Source organism: Muntiacus reevesi, chromosome 2 (assembly GCF_963930625.1).
Source record: "Muntiacus reevesi chromosome 2, mMunRee1.1, whole genome shotgun sequence".
In the NCBI taxonomy this organism is placed as follows: Eukaryota; Metazoa; Chordata; class Mammalia; order Artiodactyla; family Cervidae; genus Muntiacus; species Muntiacus reevesi.
Genome location: NC_089250.1, coordinates 252,762,519 through 252,785,599, shown reverse-complemented (window position 1 = coordinate 252,785,599; position 23,081 = coordinate 252,762,519). Strand labels below are relative to the sequence as shown.

The 23,081-nt window shown below is 34.8% G+C and overlaps 1 protein-coding gene across 2 annotated transcripts in view; it reads right to left on the bottom strand.

Moving 5' to 3' along the window:
- URI1 (URI1 prefoldin like chaperone) overlaps positions 1 to 23,081 on the bottom strand; it is a 64,504-nt gene that overhangs the window by 27,531 nt on the left and 13,892 nt on the right. For both annotated transcript variants that reach the window (XM_065925718.1, XM_065925720.1), the window contains exons 2-3: positions 15,513 to 15,547; positions 616 to 694 (exon numbers count right to left, since the gene is read on the bottom strand). In XM_065925718.1, the coding sequence (XP_065781790.1) occupies positions 616 to 694; positions 15,513 to 15,547 (114 nt within the window). The remainder of the gene's footprint in view (positions 1 to 615; positions 695 to 15,512; positions 15,548 to 23,081) is intronic.

Below are 23,081 nucleotides of genomic sequence, written 5' to 3'. Positions count from 1 at the left end.
GAGCTTTAAAAGGATTACAAAATTTATGAAATATTTGAGTTGATATAATAAAGAACAATATATTTTCTAACTTAATTAAGAATAGTCTTCATGAAAAAGAATATTCATGCAAAGAAAGAATCTAATTCAGGGCTTACAAATAGACTGATGTGTCAATATGAAGATCTGAATAATCAAAAAAAATTAGCAGCACCTTTATATATAAAATCTATGTTCTAGGGTTTAATTCTCCAAGATATATAACATTATGGTCTACTGCTGCTCTGGTTAACAGGAAATGACTACATGCCATATTTCTGTTGTAATTAGTTTGCTAACATAGTAAATTTGCATACCAAATATATCAAATTTTATGCTAACATTTATGCCATTTATGTCATCATAACATAATTTAATATAAATCTAAAAAAGGAAAAGAATACCAACTATTACCACAATTAGTGCATTATTATAAAGTAAAACAGAAACCTTTCTATGGTAGTTATCTCTGATCTAGTCCAGGGAGTCAACTTGTAAATCAATACACATAAAGCAAAGAAACACCTTTTTACTTTACATAGTTAACATCTTTACAAGAAACAATATTCTACTTTAAAAGAAACACATCAAACATACCATGATATTATAAGACAACTTATCAGGCAAAGTACTGAGTCTTTCTTGAAGAGCATTATAGTCATTATCTACCTTCTTCCTGTTGAAAAATAAATACCAAATACTAAATTAATACCCAAATTAATGATTCCTCAAGTAGACTATGTCTCATAAGCTAATCAAAAACCTAATTTCAGCAATTTAAAGATTAAAGTGCTTTTTAATTTTAAAATCGTGTTTTTACAAAATTTAGCAACAGCAGTATTCCGCCATACTCTTATCAAAGAATTAAGACTCTCAGCTTTTAGATGTAGAACACACATATCTTGAGAATTATTGTTCCCTAAATTAGCGGATCATCTGAACTAAAGAAAATTTGGAAATTAAGGGAGACAGTGAGTTTGGAGAGAAATGGGTTCAAAATGAAGGAAGGAGAGAGCTGAGAAAAGCTTTGAGAGAATAAACACTGGTTGTGAAATAGAAATCATCAACACAAAATCTGAGCAGATGCTTCAGTCCATCCTCCTCAGAAAACTCTGGGTTGAAATATCTAGAGTCATCAACTCTTCAGTTATTCATACTAATGTTATTGAGGTGAGAGAGAATCAGTCAGGAGCTAGAAGAAATTAGGTAGAGGTACTATAAAAAGTATTACAATTGGGCTTTGGGGTTTATTCCATGTTATATCTCAACAGAGCTACCTGATAAAAGTAATTTCAAACCACCAAAAGATACAAATCTGCAGGAGCGGAAGTGGTGACCTTTCCCACACTGTGAAGCATACTCAGCTCTCACAGCTGCTGGAACTGAACAGCCCTACACTGAACTTCTATCAAACCTTCTGTGGATATGTGGTTTCCAAAGGGTTCCCTGCTAGGCTGCAGGCTGCAAGCAAAACCAGAGGACTTAAACTTTTTAAAACAGAGGGATGGTTTTCTCAATTTAAAAAAAGTTAACAAAAACAAAAACTCACCAATTCAACAAGTAATTTAAAAGAACATGTAGAAATTATCATATTAAAATTAGGATAAATTGCAGTATAATCACTCTCCAGGTAATAAAAGTGACTGTTCATGGAATTGGTTTCAGTTTACTCCTTAGCTCCCCTAAAGCAACAAACATAATTAATAAAAATCATCTCATTTAGTCTTAAAAATATCAAGGAATTTCACATATTTTAATTCATCATAAAAATATTCCTGCAGTTAAGTGTCACATCAATATTTTCCTCTTACAAAAGAGAAAGCAGAAGAAAAATGGAAAAAACCACACATTTAAGAGAAATTAGATCCACTCTATTAAGGAGAGGTAGCAACGACCTTAACCGAGGTCTTCTGACCAGTATTCTTTCAAGCAAGCCTTTTCATTTTCTAATATTCAAGTGTTTTTTAAAAACTTTCCTCTCAAATCCCTTTTTATAAATAAACATAAAATGTCTTTATTTGTTTAAGGCAAAAGTCATCTTTCTGGATACACTTTTATATGAATAAAATGGTAGGAAATTTCAGGAACAGGCCTATATACCAGAAAGAACATGGCTTTGAAGTCAGACCAGAGCATCAATCCCAGCTCCACCATTTAACAAATTAATCCTAGACTTAGTATCTTCAATGGTACAAAACTGAAATAATACCTATCTCATAGATTCAAAGAGGACTAAATATAAATGGTTTAACACCTTGCTCAGCACTGAACACCTAAATATACTGAGCCTTCAATGACCCTGTTCCCATGAAGTATCAAAAACACCAATTCTAAAATTTGAAAGAAAGATTGTATTACCCACTAAGATAATTCCACTGTGTAAAATTCATTCCATTTGATACAAATAGCACAACTTACTTAAAGTCAGTATAACTAAACCTAACAACTCAGGAAGCTTTTAGAAACAGGATTGCTGTAAGCAATAAATTGGACAGTTTGGAAGAACTGAAGTGACACAATGCCTGCACACTGTGAACTCATTAAATCTATTATTTATAAATACTAGCAGTTTTACATAAGTAATTTGGCAAACGCTTAGATGATTAATGTTAGTAGCTAAGTTGTGTCCAACTCTTTGCAACTGCATGGACTAGATAGCCCACCAGGCTGCTCTGTCCATGGGATTTCCCAAGCAAGAATACTCAAGTGGGTGGCCATTTCCTTCTCCAGGGGATCTCCCCCATCCAGGGATCAAATTCAGGTCTCCTGCACTGCAGGCAGATTCTTTACCATATGAGCCACCAGGGAAGCCCTAAATGTTCCTACAATTGTTAAAAAGCTAATACTGAAGTTAGCATTCAACATGTACTATTTTAGTAAACACACCTGAAAAGGGGGGCAGATTTCTAATAAAACATCTCTTTTATATATTAAAAGAACAGAAGATTGTCAATCAAAGACACTATAAGAGGTCAATGTCAGTATTCTAAAGTATATTCAGTTTTAAACTAAATCAATAATTCTCTCTAGAAGAAAAAAACTGTGGCCACATTGGAGAACAGTTTAAGATCAGAGTTGTTACTTCTAAATTTTGAATTGTTTTCTAAAAATACAAAAAGAAAGGAGAAGATAACTTTAAAAACAGCTCATGCGGAAATCCTTTTTGAAGGGAGGCAAGTAGAGTCAAACAGTACCACTGGAAGAGATTACGGCTTGAGGAACTCTCTCCCTGAAATTCCCACTAGAGGAAATATTCAGGATCAAGTGTCTAGTCAAACAGTTATCTCCAAATAGTCCCTCCTCTAATACTTCAGGCTTAAAAAAAAAAATCCCGTAAAAGATCACAAAGCCTATACAGCAGAAAACACAAAATGACTCTAAGATCTAATGTGTTAGGGAAGGTATCTTTGTACCAAAATTGAATAAACTTTTTTCTCTTTTACCACTCAGAAATATATAACTAAACTTTTGGAGACTGTAAAATATGTAGTCAAAGAAGCCAACTGCTTAAAATAACCTTTTTTTCAGATGAAAATAAAATCCAGATGTAGTTAGGATAAATCTCTCAAGCCTACTTATTTATTCTGTTACTAGATAAGACTTCCTTGTTTGGTTTCACCATATCTGATCCTTACAGATTAGGTTCAACCTTCAATTCTTAAAAGAATTACCCAATAAATAAGATTTAATTTGCATCAAACATCTTCATATATGTTACTTAGAGAAAATAAGAACTAAAGCACTGTTATATGGCATAGAAGAAACTTTTATAATCTTCTTTTAAATCTTGCTAATCAGCCTTCTGAGACACAACTAAGGTTTTTATTAAAAAGCAGCAGCAAAAAAGGACATAACTACAAACTAGTCTTAACCTTAAGGATGAAGATCAGGATAGATCTCATGAGAAATACCTTACTTTCATAAGGCTGTAAAAAGTATGAGAGCGCAAGTTAAATTAACAAGTACATGCAAGTATTTACAGGTGAAGTATGCAGATGTCCACAATTTACTTTGAAATGCATCATAAAAAATGGACTAAGGGTTGAGATATGGATAGCTATGTGATCAAGGTTCATCTATATAATTCTTTCAATTTTTCTGTATGTTTGAAGATTTCCATAATAGAATATTAAAAAGGAGATGGGAGAAATATGAAGGGAACTCTTTAACCCTCTTCTTAAATGCATGATAAAAAAGAAAACCTTTGTAAAGCAAAAGAAAAAAGTTCTACATCCCATGTTTGAGGCAAGTGAGTAAAGACTCCAATTTCCAGCTTTCAATAGTAAAAACAGAAAATAAAACAATTCACTGAAACAAAATTTGTTCATTTTTCTCTTTAAAGTATGAAGTTGTAATAGGCAGAAAGTACTGACAATAAGCCCATTTAAAAAGAAAAAAACCTCTTATCATTCTCTTTACCTACTATCCTAAACAAAAGAGGAGAAAACACCAAGAGATGCTTAAAGGGGAAAAAAGGAAAGGGCTTTTACATTAATGCTAATATCTAGGTTGATCTTGGGTAGAATTTATTCTTTTCTTGTTTGTTAATTTAAGAAATTACAAAACCCAAAGATTTTGGAACATATATACAATTTTCTTTAGAATGATTCTTAGTCCATCATACCCACTCTGGAATGTCCTATTAAGCATCCAAGAAACCTTTGTTTCAATTCAATTCACCATTTATTGAGCGCCTGCTCTGCAACCAAGCCTTATGCCATATGCTGCAGGGATCATCACTCAAATATAGCATGTCTTTTTTCCTTTTTTTTTTTTTTTTTGCAATGCTTCTCTGTCTTGATGGATGCCTGGGTTTTTAACCTCAAAAATTAAGAAAACAGAGGAATGCTGAATTCAGGCATGGTAAAGAGAGAAACTTTCTCATTTCTAAAGAATAGGATGACTGATTTTTTTTAAAGTATCCTCTTAAACAGCATAAACAAATTATCAAGGTTATACTAAGCAATAAAAACATTCTTGAAAGAAGGGTCTACATTGTTGAGCCTTCTGTAATTGATGGGAAGTACACTTTTAACCATTTAAAAGTATCTGTACTAAATCAATAGCATTATTTTAAAATGGTCATGGTAAAACAAATTACTAGTAAGATAAATGACATCTACTACAAAATTAAGGCAATATGGTCACATATTCCTTTATCTCAACTCATACCTAGGAGACATATCAGAAGTTGCTGATGAAATAATTGAGGTTCTTTATATTTTATGAGTCCATGAGAAAACTTTATTTTTAGAAATAGATGAACCTAAATATAAAAACTTAATAATTTTTCAGAAGTTTAATGAAACAAAGTTATCTAAGAAGACACAGATGCATCTAAGATTCTACTGCTGCTACTGCTTAGTCGCTCAGTCGTGTCTGAGTTTTGCAACCCCATGAACTGCGGCCCGCCAGGCTCCTCTGTCCATGAGGATTCTCCAGGCAAGAATCCTAGAGTGGATTGCCATGCCCTCCTCCAGGGCATCTTCCCAACCCAGAGTTCGAACCCAGGTCTCCTACATTGCAGGCCGATTCTTTACCATCTGAGCCACCAGGGAAGTCTTAACCTTCTACTAGATTTTTTCAATTTAAGTTTTCAGCAATGAGACAAGAGTGTACAATGAACATACACAGCAAAGGTGAGGCAGGGGAATCTGTCTGTGCCCCATACCAATAACCCAGAGAAGGCAATGGCAACCCACTCCAGTACTCTTGCCTGGAAAATCCCATGGACCGAGGAGCCTGGTAGGCTGCAGTCCATGGGGTCGTGAAGAGTTGGACACAACTAGCAACTTCACTTTCACTTTTCACTTTCATGCATTGGAGAAGGAAATGACAACCCACTCCAGGGTTCTTGCCTGGAGAATCCCAGGGAAGGCAGAGCCTGGTGGGTTGCCATCTATGGGGTCGCACAGAGTTGGACATGACTGAAGCGACTTAGCAGCAGCAGCAGCAGCATACCAATAACCATGCACATGTAACTTGAGATTTATCAGTTACCACAGGTGCCTGTTTCTTTATCAGTCTTCTTTTGCTCTATGAATAAAATGAGATGTGAATTCAACATGAGAAAGTTTAGAAGTTACAAAAACACATTACTCTATGTGTATATGAAAGAAATGCCCTCAAAGTGCCCAACTGCTTCAGGTGATGAGTTTACAGGTAATTTTTATTTTCTAAATTTCCTACAACTGATACATATTTCTATAACAAATAAAAAGAAGGAACTTTTAAGAAAAGATGACTTTAGATATGTTAAGTTTATAACTGACTTAAGCTTTGAATATTTGCATCAGTTTCTACTTAGTCTAACATAATTTGTAAGTTTTGTCATTTCAACTTGTTTTCTATATTTTATTTCTAAATTACATTTTAGAAAAAAGTAAACTGTTGTATGCTATTTTCTTAGAACAGTGACTCATAACTCTTTATGGCTACTGACACTTATGAAAAACTGATAAAACCCCGAGATCCTTTCCTCATAAAAAGGCCCTATATTTTGCATCGATTTCAATAGAAGCCCACTCGTAAATCCCTTGAGGTTACTATTTCTTTCAAGAGGTCTTATATGAGTAAAAAAACAGCAGTCCTGGCCAGGTATTTGTACCCAGCAAATACTTAAAGTTCTCAAAATTATTTTTAACTAGTTCCATTTAAATTTTTTTTAAAAAATGGGAAAACTGTCACCAATTTGGTCAAGAGTTCAAAATAAATTAGTAAAAGCACTAAATTGTACACAAGTCCAATTTTCTTTACAACTTACATTTCCCTTAACCACACACTGATATCACCACCTCATTTGGTCTTCAGTACATTAGAATTTAGACTTTTGTATCTCAAAAGCAAAGGCTTCCCAGGTGGCACTAGTGGTAAAGAATCTGCCTGCCAACGCAGGAGAAGCAAGAGACACGGGTTTGATCCCTGGGTCAGGAAGATCCCCTGGAGTAGGAAATGGAAACCCACTCCAGTATTCTTGCCTGGAAAATCCCATGGACAGAGGAGCCTAGTGGGCTACAGTCCATGGGGTCGCAAACAGTCAGACACACTGAGCGACTAAGTACACACATTTCAAAACAGAGCATGAACTCATGAGTGATCCACCTCTCAGTCAAGCAGCACTGATGCAATATTTAACCTGCATCCTCACACAGTGCTCTGTGCTTCAAAGTTTTATTGTATGCTGCTCTCATTGTATAAAAAAATAAGCAAAAATGAATGGAAAATGAAAAAACTCAGAATGCAAAGAAGTGTAGTTTTCAAACCTAATACGGTTAACACAAAGATGAAAAATCATGAGGTAGCCAAATCAAATTGAAATGTAGCCTCAATCAGATATACCAAAGTACTCACTGGACTTAAGCTGATTCTGGAAAACTGTGAAGCAAATAAAGTATATGGACACTGGAAACACATCATCAAAGACTATGTTCTAAATGATGAGATGTCACTAGGGATTCTTTTTATAATACTTCATAATACTCTCTGGGAGAAAAAAAATTCCCCTATAACATATAATTTTGCCTTTTATTTTCAGAAATGCTTTAAGTATCAAACTAGTGGGGTTTTTTAAAAAAAAGACATAAAGGCTAGGCAGGGGACTCCTAGAAGTAACAAATTGCAATTACAGTTTACAAATCATTAACTCTTTTAAAAGAAAAAAGCCTTACCCATTTACAACTTGACGTTAGTGACATAAACACACATACAGAATTAAAAAGCTGAAAGAAACAAAGCAAAATGTTTTAAAGAGAGGGAGAGAATTAGCTTCTCCTCAGAATTATGAGAAAATGTACCTTTGATTCTTTTCTCATCTCAACCTTTTTATAAATGTTTTCATTTTTTATGCAGAATAAAAAATTTAATACAGATTTTGTTTCTTAAAAAATCATTCTTAAAACATTCAACTTGAATATTTTTTGGGGGGGATTGATCTTAATTTGCTTTGAAACATCACACACAAGAATTTCAAAACTTACTTATTAACATCCCAACACATGACATCAGGACAAAAAAAGTATTTTTTTGGTCCAGTTTCCCTTGAAAAATAACAAATGTCACATCTGCTTTACAATCTCCCTCTCAAAGTTCAAAAGCTTCAGAATTTTTATGTCCAAATTTATTTTTTTCCAAAATTAAACATCTGAGCAATATAAAGGAGCTTATCTAATGTTTTCATTTAAGTCTGCTTCAGGTAATTTCATAGATACCTTTACTTAATACTTAAAACTCTCTTAAGATAATCCACAGTAAACAAGACTTTTTTTTAGCAATTCACATGCATTTAACTTATGATTACAATGCCTAACATATAGATGATGTCTATGTGCTAGGCATCACATACCATATTTCATTTAATTCTCACAGATCAACAGAGGTAATGAGACTTCTTTTTTCTGTGGAATGTATTCAACAGAAGTCATCTATAGTGCACTAAAAATGACCATAAATGTGTTGTCAACCCACTCACCAACAAATGGAGTCCATTTCCCCACCCTCTGAATCTGGTCTAGGTTTATGAGTTCCTTTGACCAACAGAATGTGACCTGGCAGCTTCCATTCTTGCTGCTCTTGTAGCACCATATAAAGTAAGCCAGATAAAAAGAGCACACGGAAAGTGAGGCCCAGCTAAGCGTCACACACTAGCCACCAGACTTGGGGGTGAGGCCATTTTGGGGCCGCAACCACACGAGTGAGTCCAAACAAAATCAGCAGAAAACAACACAGGTGAGTTCAGTCCAATATGCACAACCAAAGAACATTATACAGGCAAATGGTTGTTGTCAGTACACTTTGGAGTAATTTTACTAAAGAATAATAAAAAATGGATACAATAGCTTAGCAAGGATGTATTTTGAGTTGTAGAAATCATACTCTGTCCTGTGGTCATGGAGAGGGAGGTGGGAGGGGGGATCAGGATGGGGAATACGTGTAACTATATGGCTGATTCATGTCAATGTATGACAAAACCCACTGAAATGTTGTGAAGTGATTGGCCTCCAACTAATAAAATAATATTTAAAAAAAAAATAATAATAATACCAAAAATTATTTGGTAAAAAAAAATTAGACATTTGACACACCACGTAGTTCATAGGAACAAAATTAAGTAGTTAACCATTGATTAAAAACAATCTCAAAAGTATAGTATTATATAGTGTGATGAACAGTGTACAGTTTGATTGCACTTTAATCAGAGTGGGAGTATAATATATATAAACATATGTAAGAATATACACATACATATGCATGCATGTATGCATGCGTGCATGCATACATATATACAAACATACACCCCTTGGGCAAGTAATTTCTGCAAAGATTTGCAAGGAACCAGTAAAAATAAGCAGTTATTTACCAAGAAGAGAAGTGAGATTTTCAAGACAAGAGGGAAACTACATACCATTTATACCCTTTTGTACTTCTTAAAGTTTGAATTATATAAATATCAGTTCAGTTCAGTCACTCAGTCATGTTCAACTCTTTGTAACCCCATGGACTGCAGCATGCCAAGCTTCCCTGTCCATCACAAACTCCTGGAGCTTGCTCAAACTCATGTTCATCGAGTCAGTGATGCCATCCAACCATCTCATCCGCTGTCATCCCCTTCTCCTCCTGCCTTCCATCATTCCCAGCATCAGAGTCTTTTCCAATGAGTCAGGTCTTTGCATCACGTGGCCAAAGTACTAGAGATTCAGCTTCAGCATCAGTCCTTCCAATGAATATTCAGTACTGGTTTCCTTTGGGTTGACTGGTTTGATCTCCTTGCAGTCCAAAGGACTCTCAAGAGTCTTCTCCAACACCACAATTCAAAAGCATCAGTTGTTCAGTGCTCAGCTTTCTTCACAGTCCAACTCTCACACCCATACATGACAACTGGAAAAATCGTAGCCTTGACTAGACAAACCTTAGTTGGAAAAGTAATGTCTCTGCTTTTTAATATGCTGTCTAGGTTTGTCATAGCTCTTCTTCAAAGGCACAAGCATGTTTTAATTTCATGGCTGCAGTCAACATCTGTAGTGATTTTGGAGTCCAAGAAAATAAAGTCTCTCACTGTTTCCATTGTTTCCCCATCTATTTGCCATGAAGTGATGGGACTGGATGCCATGATCTTCATTTTTTGAATGTTGAGTTTTAAGCCAACTTTTTCACTCTCCTCTTTCATTAAGAGGCTCTTTAGTTCCTCTTTGCTTTCTGCCACAATGGTGGTGTTATTTGCATATCTGAGGCTATTGATATTTCTTCCAGCAATCTTGATTTCAGTTTGTGCTTCATCCAGCATGGCATTTCACGTGATGTACTCTACATATAAGTTAAATAAGCAGGGTGACAATATACAGTCCTGACATACTCCTTTCTAAATTTGGAACCAGTCGGTTGTTCTCTATTTCTAACTGTTGCTTCTTGACCTGCATACAGATTTCTCAGAAGGCAGGTCAGGTGGTCTGGTATTCCCATCTCTTTAAGAATTTTCCACAGTTTGTTGTGATGCACATAGTCAAAAGCTTTAGTGCAGTCTAAGAAGCAGAAATTTTTCTGGAACTCTCTTGCTTTTTGGATGATTCTACAGATGTTGGCAATTTGATCTCTGGTTCCTCTGACTTTTCTAAATCCAGCTTCAACATCTGGAAGTTGTTCACATACTATTGAAGCCTAGCTTGGAGAATTTTGAGCATTACTTTGCTAGCATGTGAGATAAGTGCAATTGTGCGGTAGTTTGAGCATTCTTTGGGATTGCCTTTCTTAGGGGTTGGAATGAAAACTGACCTCTTCCAGTCCTGTGGCCACTGCTGAGGTTTCCAAATTTGCTGGCATATTGAGTGCAGCACTTTCATAGCATCATCTTTTAGGATTTGAAATAGATCAGCTGGAATTCCATCAATTCCACTAGCTTTGTTCCTAACGATGCTTCCTAACGCCCACCTGACTTCGCATTCCAGGATGTCTGGCTCTAGGTGAGTGATCACACCATTCTGATTATCTGGGTCATGAAGATCTCTTTTGTATAGTTCTTCTTTGTGTATTCTTGCCACCTTTTCCTAATATCTTCTGCTTCTGTTAGGTCCATACTGTTTCTGTCCTTTATTGTGCCCATCTGTACATGAAGTGTTCCCTTGGTATCTCTAATTTTCCTGAAGAGATCTCTATAGTCTTTCCCATTCTAATGTTTTCCTCTATTTCTTTGCACTGATCACTGAGGAAGGCTTTCTTATCTCTCCTTGCTATTCTTTGGAACTTTGCATTCAGATGGGTATCTCTTTCCTTTTCTCCTTTGCCTTTCACTGCTCTTCTTTTCTCAGTTATTTGTAAGGGTTCCTCAGACAACCATTTTGTCTTTTTCATTTCTTTTTCTTGGGGATGTTCTTGATCACCACCTCCTGGGCAATGTTACGAACCTCAGCCCATAGTTCTTCAGGCGCTGCTGTCTATCAAATCTAATCTCTTAAATCTATTTGTCACTTCCACTGTATAATTGTAAGGGATATGATTTAGGTCATATCTGAATGGTCTAGTGGTTTTCCCCACTTTCTTCAATTTAAGTCTGAATTTGGCAATAAGGAGTTCATGATCTGAGCCACAGTCAGCTCCCAGTCTTGTTTTTGCTAACTGTACAAAGCTTCTCCATCTTGCTTTGAAAAGAATATAATCAATGTGTTTCAGTATTGACTACCTGGTGATGTCCAGGTGTAGAGTCATGATTTCAAATATTTTAACTTACAATTTAAAAAGTTAATATGGAATCCTTTATGTCTCTAAGATATATACTAAAATATGTCCACATGGAATGATATGCTTCAGACTCATGCCAAAAGAGTTGAGAGGTGGGGGAAGAGGGTAGGATACACTATTTTAAAAGGAAACAAACAGTTCAGATGAAGCCATGAGTTGATAATCATTGAAGCAGAGTGGTGGATACATGTGGGTTCAGTACACAACTCTGTCACCCTTTGAAACTCTTCATAATGAAAGTTTTTTTGAACATAATAAAAGCTTAACAATACCACTCAGTAAACCATCTCTCCCTCACGATAAAAGAAGATAATGGTGTTAACACAAAATATTCAAGAATATTTACAAAGCTTTGGAGGGTTTTTGGGTTTTCCTTCTTTCTTCATCTAACAATGAGTTTAAAACTTTTCAAAAAAGATTTCAGAGTTACTGTACTTATTAAAGGCCAGTCTGGATAGACTATAGATATTATCTCACACTTGATCATCAAGTTAATCACTTTACAAGAAGAAAACTTAAGAATCTTCATAATTCACCCAAGGTGACAATGTTAGAAAAGGACAGAATTCCAACATAGGTCTGTGCCTCCAAATCCCTCCATGCTCTTTAGGAAAGAATTAAAAGGATAAAAAATCACAAATCATCTACAGAGTTATCAGCCCCAAATCGATCAAACACTAGGAAGTACACTGACATTTTAATGAGAAAATAGTGTATGGATTTTACAATGCCTTATTTCCTGAAAGAATTACATGAGAAAAAAGATGTACCTAAAAATTTTCTTAAATCTTCACTAAACTGAAAACCACTAGTAGCTCTAAAAATGTTACACAAATTCTCAACTATTAGGCTCAAACATTTCCTGTTTATCTGTTATTAATTAAACGAATCGAATACTATAAATGTCTTTAAGTAAACCAAAGTTCTGGGATCTGAATTAATTTTCTCGAAGAGATTTCTGGGGGCAGATCTCATTGCTCTGGGCCATTTTTACTCCTTCTTTTCTATAAATATTTTTATTTTGTGCCCTACATTTAAAATAAATAGGATTATCTTTGAAGGGTAATATTCTAATTCATTACTCTTCCCTTTAAGAATTTTTTAAAACTGTACAAACAAACATAAACATCACTAGCCTAAGACACTTAAAAAAAATCACATATTTTGCTCCTCCTTATTATATTGGTATGTACTCATAAAGAAGGGGAACTTAGTTACATGAATTGTATTTTAGACTATAAAAACACCAAAGGTTAGTGAAAAGCAACATGCTTTTAAAAGCAGTGCATGAGACACCCTTAAAAATAATTCGTCTCTGTTTTGCTTCCTATCTCTAACCAACTAGCACAAAATTATTGTGATTTCCCTGTTTAGTGTCCAACTATGAATTTCTCCAGGGGTCCCTAACCTCTGAGATCTACTGCTTGATGAACTGTGGTGGAACTAATGTAATAATAATAAAGTATACAACACATGTAATGCACTTGAATCATCCCAAAACGACTCCTCCTACCCCTGCTGCTGCTGCTGCTGTCACTTCAGTCGTGTCTGACTCTGTGCGACCCCATAGACAGAAGTCCACCAGGCTCCCCCGTCCCTCCTACCCCTAGTACATGGAAGAACTGTCTCCCACGAAACGGATCCCCAGGGCCAAGAAGGCTGGGGACTGCTGACTCTCTCCACAGCAGGGCCTTCCAACTCCAAAGAGCAGGATAATGCTGGCATGTGGCAGAAACTCAACCATTGTTTCTGGAATTAAGATAATAAAAACATCACAAGAATTCCACAGCACTCCCAAATAGCAATTTCCTGGCTTTCAGAGGAATGGAGACACTTGGTTTCAGTTTTTTAATGTAATAAATTGGTGAATTCTCTGGCCATTTGGATTCCAGCAATATCAGATCCTCATTAAAAACAAACATAAAAATCTGTTTCCTGAGCCACATTAAAAATAATTCAGAGAAAAATGCAAATTAACTGGAAAAATTATTTTAATTGTTTAACATGTAGATAAGGTACTATATTACTTTAAGATATGTGGAGGCAAATATGCTAAGCTCTGTAGTTTGAAGCTACAGAAAATCTGGAAACTGAGACTGAGATTCATATGCATCTGCTCTGATGTGAATGACACATTTCTGTCTATCAATGTGCATCAGGCTTGGGTAACGCTATATAGTACTTCTAAAAATGCTGTACATAACTATATGGTACTTGTAAAAATGTTATACATAAACTAATCAAATATTTGGTCTTTATTTATTCAAATACTTATTAAGTGCCTATACTGTGCAAAACACAGTAGGAGGTGCTGTAGATAAAAGGAAGAAACATGTCCCTTAGCCTTAAAGAACTCTCAGTCTAGAAGGGAAAGAATCTTAAAACACAAACCAGAGCAAGGTGTCATTCACACACTGTGTAAATTGGTAACTGTTCTGAGTGAATCAACCTTTTACTAAGGTCCTGAATTCTTCACCAAAACCAATATAAGTCCACACTGTAAAACTTCACCTGGGAATTATCTGTAAAATGGATCACTTTTGCCAAATTAGCAGGTGAAAAATATTAATTCTTTGACCAAGTACTTGCATTTCAAGTTTCAACCTGGACTGAATGTAAAATGAAAAGTAAATGGTCCATTATGGAAATACTGACAGACTTAAACCACCAGTGGATGCAGTTACAACTCTCCATTTATTGAAAATTAATGAAGCCTCTGAATTTTTATTTATAAAATGGATATTATTTAGTTTTAGATTATTTCTGCAAGTCAAAAGTCAGAATTTAATAAGACGATGTATACAGATGGCACCAATTTTTACCCTTATCCACTGCTTGCAGCCTATGTGCATTTAAACCAAAAAACATTTGATATATACTAACTATAAATTATTTCCTTGAAGATCTCTCAGGCATGAAGAAAAAGCCTCTTAAAATAAATTTAAAATATTATATGCTTGATGGTGTATAACCAAAGGTTTAATCTCACCACTAAAGGGGCAGTTATCATGATTTTGCAATAACCCTGCAGACAATAATCAAGACAGCTCCTGTTGTTCTCTCAGTAAAATCTTCGTAAACACAGCATGGATATATTGTAATTTGATATCCATAAGATCAACAGCTATACCTCATGACAACTCATAAGATTTTATTCACCACTTAACTGAGCATTTTCCTCAGAAGACACAAGAAATGTGTTATTTACCAAGCACTGTCCTATTAACTATAGATTAGCACATTAAAATAGATATGCTTTCTTTCTCTCTATATTCTAAAAAGTGTGGTCTCTAAAGCAAGCTCTGAGATGCAGCCAATTAATGAGATTTTTCAAACTTTGGGAAAATGTATCTGTACATATTTCCATCACTATTTTAAAACAATTGATTCTAATTATTATTCTACTAAATATACAAAAAAACAGTCTCAACAGTCTCAAAATAAAGCTGATTAGTCAGGTTAAAAAATGCATCAGTCTCAACTTCATAACAATAGTAATATTATTCTAACTTTAAAAAAAGAAACGAAGGAAGGGAAAAAGAAAGCAATTAAAATATTAAACACAAATGGCGATGCAACTTCAGGAAATCAGAGAACACAGAATTCAATAAACAATTAAAGAAAATATAAATTAGTACCAAAAGGATTCAAAATGGAGATTACTAGAAGAATTCAACTACAGGATGCAAAAACTGTACTTTTTTTAAAATACAAATAAGTGACTCTATTAGTATTTCAGAAAGGTAATAAAACGATCTTTCACTCACCAATGCTGGATTTTCTCTTGGCAGTTAGTGACCACCTGTCATGAAAACAGATAACTACTCATGAAAAAACAGGGCAATGCACAAAGCTACAAAATCATTGTATCAGAAAACTACAGTAGTGGCTTTACAGATTTAAAAGCATCTCAATATACATTTTTATTTGTCAAATGCACAGAGATGTGAATGTTAGTTTTTAAGCAGCACACTTTATCATACCTCTCTAATGCAGGCTGATAACTGCAGAACAAATTACAGCTTTCCGATTCATACTTAGGTACAAAACCCACTTCATAACTATTAGGTGACATATGATATAAGATAACTAGTATTTTGTACAATCTGCAGGCCTGTTTTCAATGTTACATATTTTGCAGAATACACAAATGTTATAAATAACAAAAAACCAACGTAACATCCACATTTCATTAGTTTAAAAAAAATGACAGTAGTGAAAGTATTTTATTTTGTCAGTATATCTTCAAATGTTTTCACCTGTAATTTCTATTCTGATGCATTAAAAATGAGTACAGTGATATTTTTCTACTACATCTCAAGAAGAAATACTTGGGATAAAGAGCAGCTCTGAACGGCCCATTTTGCTCCCCTGGTGAATTATGATAAAATTTTAAGCACTTCATAGTCAGTTTAAGCTATGCTTATAATACTAAAACAACGAAATTAAACATAAAACTTACTTGTTTTCCTTAGAGATATTTCAATAGATTCTTAAAATGCTCAAAAAATTAAGAACAGTAACCAGTAAGGGGAGAAAAAAGAACATGTGAATAGCAACTTTAAAAAAAAGGAAAAAAAAACCCTTTTCAAAGATTACTAATTATGTTTTTAAACTGCCCATTGATAACAAAATTTTAAACAATGATTTCAAATACTGTAGCACCATTTTAGAGGAAGAGAAACTAAGGGATGAAATTACTATGCTTAATATAATGCTACCTGAAAAAGACAGCAGTGTTACAGTTTGAAACACTGTTCTCACTCACTGTTCTAAATACCAATATTGTATCTTATATAAGCACCATGTTTCATCTAAAAATCACAAGTCTTTTTTTTTTTTTTTTTTTTTTGGGGGCCTGTCACTAAATTCCTCTATTATAACATTTAATTCCTGAAGTAAATATCTTCCTTTAGGACATTTTAAATACTAAGGCAGCAATCCTGTACCGAAATACATGCTGTAATCAGATATCCAACCATACTACACATTAACTCAGCATAAAAAGTCGGTTTTAGAATAAAGCTCTCTCAATAAGTATCAATCACATAGCAACACTTAATAACAGTGATAACATATAATAGAGTACTGACTTTACATCTGGAAGAACCAGGCTAAAGCTACATCAATCCATTTCACTGTTTCTGATTCGACAGTAATTATAAAATAGACAAACAGAATTAAATGTAAATTGAAAAAGAAAAAATCTTCATGAAATCCTTTTTAAAAAAGTTCTTATTTAACAACCCCATTAAAAGAAGAGACCCAAAAACAGTCAGGATGCTTTCCAATCCCAATGCATGTGTTTCCAAGCATGAAGTGAGCCAAAAGCACAAAAAGAAAAGCCCTGCAAACCATAAGAGCAGAATGTTCATTAACCTCTACATGATAATCCTTTCGTGGCTGCATATTAACTAGTTACATATTCATAATCATTTACATTATTTAAAGGACCTTCGATGAAATTTTCTATGCAATATCCATTAGTGACAGTGTTAAAGGTTACAGAAGATAAGTCTACTTAATGTTTCCAGGAAGCCTTTTTAATTAGTAAATATGTAAATTTGCCACATATGCTTTTTATGTTTAAAAAACAAGTTCCTGGTAGAATGGCAAGTATTCTTGCCATCACCCTTTATGATCTTAACTCTCCATTTTGCTGTAGCTATTTTTCCCCATCCCTTTTCTTTCCCGAAATAAGTTTCCCCCAAGAACACATATTAAAGGATAAAATAACAAAAATCCACTTCACAATTAACAAGAGAAATTTTCACTGCCAAAATATTTTCTTCGTCAAAAGTATTTACTGGTTACATACAGGGGTTAGAACAAGAGTCTTCAGTTAGACATTATCCAAATGTAGGCTAGTTTTGGAAACTTAAAAAATAAAGGAAAACATGAAAGAGACAAGCATGAATATATACTATAGCCTTCTGATGATATGTCTACAGTTAAATCTTTGTTTACATTATTTATAGCCCACCTAATTCCAACAAACATTTGAACCCAAGCGGCTGTATTTATACTGATATTTTTCTAGTTTTCTCCTTTTATTCAAAAAGAAAATATTAGTAAATTTTTATGACTTAGTTGCCAAGGAAATCTGTGGAAAGGAGAAAATCTTATGATTCATCTGGAGTTTTAGTCTCTTTTTTCTGTTAAAAGTAATGGCAACTAACCTTATTCCTTCTGAAATGGACTAGATTAATTACTAAATAAACTGACTATAAGATAGTGAGACTGGTTCTAAAATCAACTTTTGAAAAACACAGTGAAACAACAAAAAACATTTCATCACTATACCACTTTTTAACACACATTCAATCTACCATTAGAGTGTTTACCAATAGCCCAATTGTTAAAAAATATATATATCTTTTGGAATGCTTTCTTTATAACTCAAAATTGCCCTTTTCCTAAGAAGTTCCTTGGACTGCAAGGAGATCCAACCAGTCAATCCTAAAGGAAATCAGTCCTGAATATTCACTGGAAGGACAGATGCTGAAGCTACCATACTTAGGCCACCTGATGTGAAGAACTGACTTCTTGGAAAAGACCCTGATGCTGGGAAAGACTGAAGCCAGGAGGAAACAGGGACGATAGAGGATGAGATGGTTGGATGGCATCACCGACTCAATGGACATGAGTTTGCGCAAGCTTCCGGAACTGGTGACGGACAGGGAAGCCTGGCGTGCTGCAGTAGCAAAGAGTCAGACACGACTAAGTCTGAACTAAGACACGACTGAACTGAACTAAGAAGTAATCATAACACTGGTAAATGCCAAACTTTATATGATGAAACAGTTCAACAAGATGAGTCTTCACTTCTTAAAGAGAGGAAACTTATGTTCAGAGATGGAGTAACTTCCTCAATGCTACAAACTGCCCGAGAACTGGTAAGAGATAAAATCCGTTTTAACGCCAGGTCTATCTAATCTCAAAGCCCATACTCACTGTACTGGACTGTTCTCAACCATCATAAATCTTACTGGGTACAAGGAAAAGCAGCTGCTTTGCATCTGCAGTTTTCCTTAAAATACTGACTGACGCTGCTGCTTCTTCACTTCCTCCACAAACCCACCCACACGCACTGACAAGACCTCGCCAATAATGCTAGGAAAAGCAAATAAATAAGCTTAACTGGACCAATTCACTAATGAAAATTTTTACTTCTTCCAATGCCTCATACACTCCTGGCCCTCTCAAGTAAAGCAACTCAGTATGAATATAAACAACAAATTTCCCAAGCCGTGTGTGTGTGTGTGTGTGTGTGTGTGTGTGTGTGTGTGTGTGTGTGTGTGTGTGTGTGTGTGTGTGTGTGTGTGTGTGTGTGAAAATTTTTACTTCTTCCAATGCCTCATACACTCCTGGCCCTCTCAAGTAAAGCAACTCAGTATGAATATAAACAACAAATTTCCCAAGCCGTGTGTGTGTGTGTGTGTGTGTGTGTGTGTGTGTGTGTGTGTGTGTGTGTGTGTGTGTGTGTGTTTTGGGAGGAGAGGGTGGTGGACCAAGTCTATTGTGTATTTTTAAGGCACTTACAACTAATCAAGTTAGATGCCCAAGATGACAATGATAGTCTACCCAACAACCTATTTTTCTTTAGTTCAGTGTCCAGCTAACATATATACACATTCAATTATAAAATAATTGGCAAGTCTTAAAATCAGTAAACTATATACAATACAGGAATATTTTCCTCTTTTTTCCCTCAGAAGCAACTTTTTAAAAATTATTATAAAGAAAGGAATGAATGACTTAACACGTATTAAGATCTCCATTACTTAGTTCCATTTGTGCTATTTGCTTTGGTTAACAGACCACAAGGGGGCATCAACCTATGAGTTTTCCATGTTAAGAACAGCACCACATTAAAACTAGACTAGAATAGAAAGGCTAAAGGGTAAGTTTGCATAAATCTTAAATGATATTTCTCTCAAAAATGCTTCACTTTACTTCTAAAACGTCTCTCACTGCACTGCAATTTCATATTCTCCCTGTACAGGTTAATGCATAAAATAACAATCTGAGGATTATACTAGCCAGTGCTTTCTACATTTACATGATTTGCTTCTCTTGCTAGACTGTGTCTTCAAAAAAGACCATATAATTTTGGGTTTTAAAGCCACTGAGTCAAAAAGGAAAAAAATTATCCATGGTGACTAAATCCAATAGATAGTGGACATGCACGATTATCTGGCAGCTACTTAAATGGCTGAAAATAATTTCTTAAAGGACATACTGTCAATTAATAGATGTAGAGATGCCATTACCAAAGTATATAAGAAGTACACGTAAAGAAAATTGGTAAAATATTATAAGTCTTCTAAATAAGCCTCTCTGCAAAGACGGTAAGAAATGACTACGGGTTCCTAACAAAGAAATAGCAATAAGCAGTAATAAACTATAATAAACTGTTTCTGTATAAAAACTTTAAACAAATTTATTTTTAAATATGCTAAAAAGTGAAAATAATAGAACTATCAAAAGTTAACATTAATTATAAGCTGCTGTGAAAACACTTAAATGTTTTTTCCAAAATCCAGGACACTCTAATTGTACTAGATAAAAGGTCAATGAGATATGGGCCAGGTCTCCTTTATTCACCAATGTGTTCATGTGCCATATAGTAAGTGTGCAACAAGTCCTTTTAAAGGAGTACAGATCTACAATTACGTAGCCAAAAATCTCAGGGAAAGATGTTTCTCAATTCAGAACTTCTCATAATTTAGTCAAGTTATATCTTGCAGTAGTAGAACACCACCCTGTATCAAATACAGTGACATTTTCAGGGAAACATGAATATTCAAAGTGAAATAAAATACCTCATTCAAACCAGTTTCATCAACAAATGAATATGACAGAAACTTAGGAATAACTTTATTTTCAGTTTTTAAGACTTCTGAATTGCAGATATGAAATGGTGACCTGTACTTCTCAATGTGAAATAATGCCTGAATTGCAGCTTGCCTGTCTATTGTTTTATTAGAGATATCAATCATTTCTTCTCCATTCCCACACGTTACTTTCTATAAAACCTCACCCTCCTCTCATTTGCAACAGGCAGAGGACCCCATTTCCCCATCTGGAGCCAGTGTAAATGGGGAGGATCCACGCAAATTGAGCCAATTAAATTTAGTTTGGACTCAAAGAGAGACTCAGTGATTACAGATTCTGGACTGGAAAAAGTGACCACCTAGGGATTTGCACAAGCTAAATCTAACAAAGTTCCCCTACAAAGTAACGACATAAATGTACAAGAAAGTGAAACACACACTCACATACACAAAATAATCCTATCCCTGAGTTCCCCTAACTTTTTATAGTACTTTCCAAACTTGCTTCCAAGCATTTCTGTGGTTTATAATTGATTAAGAAAACTTTGGGGAGGGGGGATTGGGATGGTGAATACATGTAAATCCATGGCTGATTCATGTCAATGTATGACAAAAACCACTACAATACTGTAAAGTAATTAGCCTCCAACTAATAAAAATAAATAAAGAAAAAAGAAAAAGAAAATTTCGTAAGTAAGCCAGTTACATAGATTAAAATGAGAACATGCCTGTGAGAATCTCCAAGAAAACAAGTAATTCGTTAAAGAACAGAAATAGTAGCTGTGCTTAGCCGCTCAGACGTGTCCAACTCTTTGCAACCCCATGGACTGTAGCCCACCAGGCTCCTCCATCCAAGGGAATTCCCCAGGCAAGAATACTGGAGTGGGTTGCCATTTCCTCTAGGGGATCTTCCCAACCCAGGATCAAACCCAGGTCTCCCACATTGCAGGTGGATTCTTGACCACCTGAGCCACCAGGGAAGCAGAAATAATAGAATGATAGGGGAAAATATCTTGACAAGTAAAAAGGAAGTCAAATTGAAAGGCCCTTGCACCAATTAGAGAAGTACATTTTTATTTTAAAGAAACACTAACTAGCAGTGACTAGAGCAAAATTAATACTAAATCATTAGCAAATAGCTATGTAACTAACCTCCAAGTTGGGACAAAAAGCTTATAACAAACCAGTAATTCCTCTGAAAACTAGCAAAGCCAGATGAACACAAAATCATCTCTTAGAAGGCACCTAAGAGTTGCCCAAGCAGTTGGAACAAGAGGGACTAAATTCAGGAGATAACTATGGAGAATTAAGTTAATGCTCTTTTCTTGGACAACTCAAAGTACAGTGAAGAGGCTGAGAATTATACTTTGTCCTGAGCAGAAGTTTAAAGGAGTCTGAGAAGGCTGTAGTAACAAAATCAGAGACACGAGAAATCTTCAGCACATGGCTGTCTTTTCCTCTCATGGCATGTATGAACTTCTGAAGTTGAAACGGACAAAAAACTGAAAGTCTGAAGAGCAGAGCTCGGGGAACTGATGAAACAAAACGTAAGAGCTCAGGAGCCTCTAAGGGAAGGAGTCTGGTGAACAAACTAGGCATCCAGAAGAGAGCCAAGAAAGAATCAAAGGAAGCCGATATTTTACAAAAAACAAAACGCAACCTGCACTCCATCCATTCAGTACCTGCCTGAATTGAGGTGTCCCAACTCCTACTTTATCAACCTAGTGAAGAAAGGGTGAAACTTTTCCGGAGGTAGATATACTCTTCAGAAGTAACCATAATTTTAAAGACTCTAAAATATTAATTAAATTAATATTTTATATAATTGTATTTAATTGTAAATACTTCAGGAGTATTTACATTTCTGGCATTAAAAATAATTACATTACCAAGAAATAGGACCATATGAGCAAACCTCAAAAAGAAGAAAAACAACACAAAATAGAACCAAATAAGCAATCTACATATTCAAGTTAACCAACTAAGACATTAAAATATAATTATTAATACGTTCAAGAAAACAGTGGAAAAGATTGAAGAAATACATGAAAAGATGGCATATTTCCCTAGACAATTAGTATCTATACAAGAAAAGAATCAAAAGGATAATATTTAACTGAAACATCTAAAATGAGTGTTAACACCATTCAATAAATGGTGTTAACAGGAGATTAACACGAAAGTCAGAATTTTGAACTGGATGACATGTCGATTAAAAAATACCATAATAAAAGCCCAGAGATTAAAAAACAGAAAGTGGAAAATACAGAAAAGACTAATAAGAGACATATGAAACACTACAATTGAAGATCTACAGAAAGAACAGATCTGAACAACAAACCTCTACAAGATTTTCTAAATATAAGAGGAAGGTATTAACCAACAGATTTAAGAAGCTCTAAGAATTTCAAGAAAGAGAAATTAAAAAAGAAAAATTGTATGAAGGCACAATATAGTTCCACTTATGAAAATCACAGAAAAAGGGAAAATTTTACAATC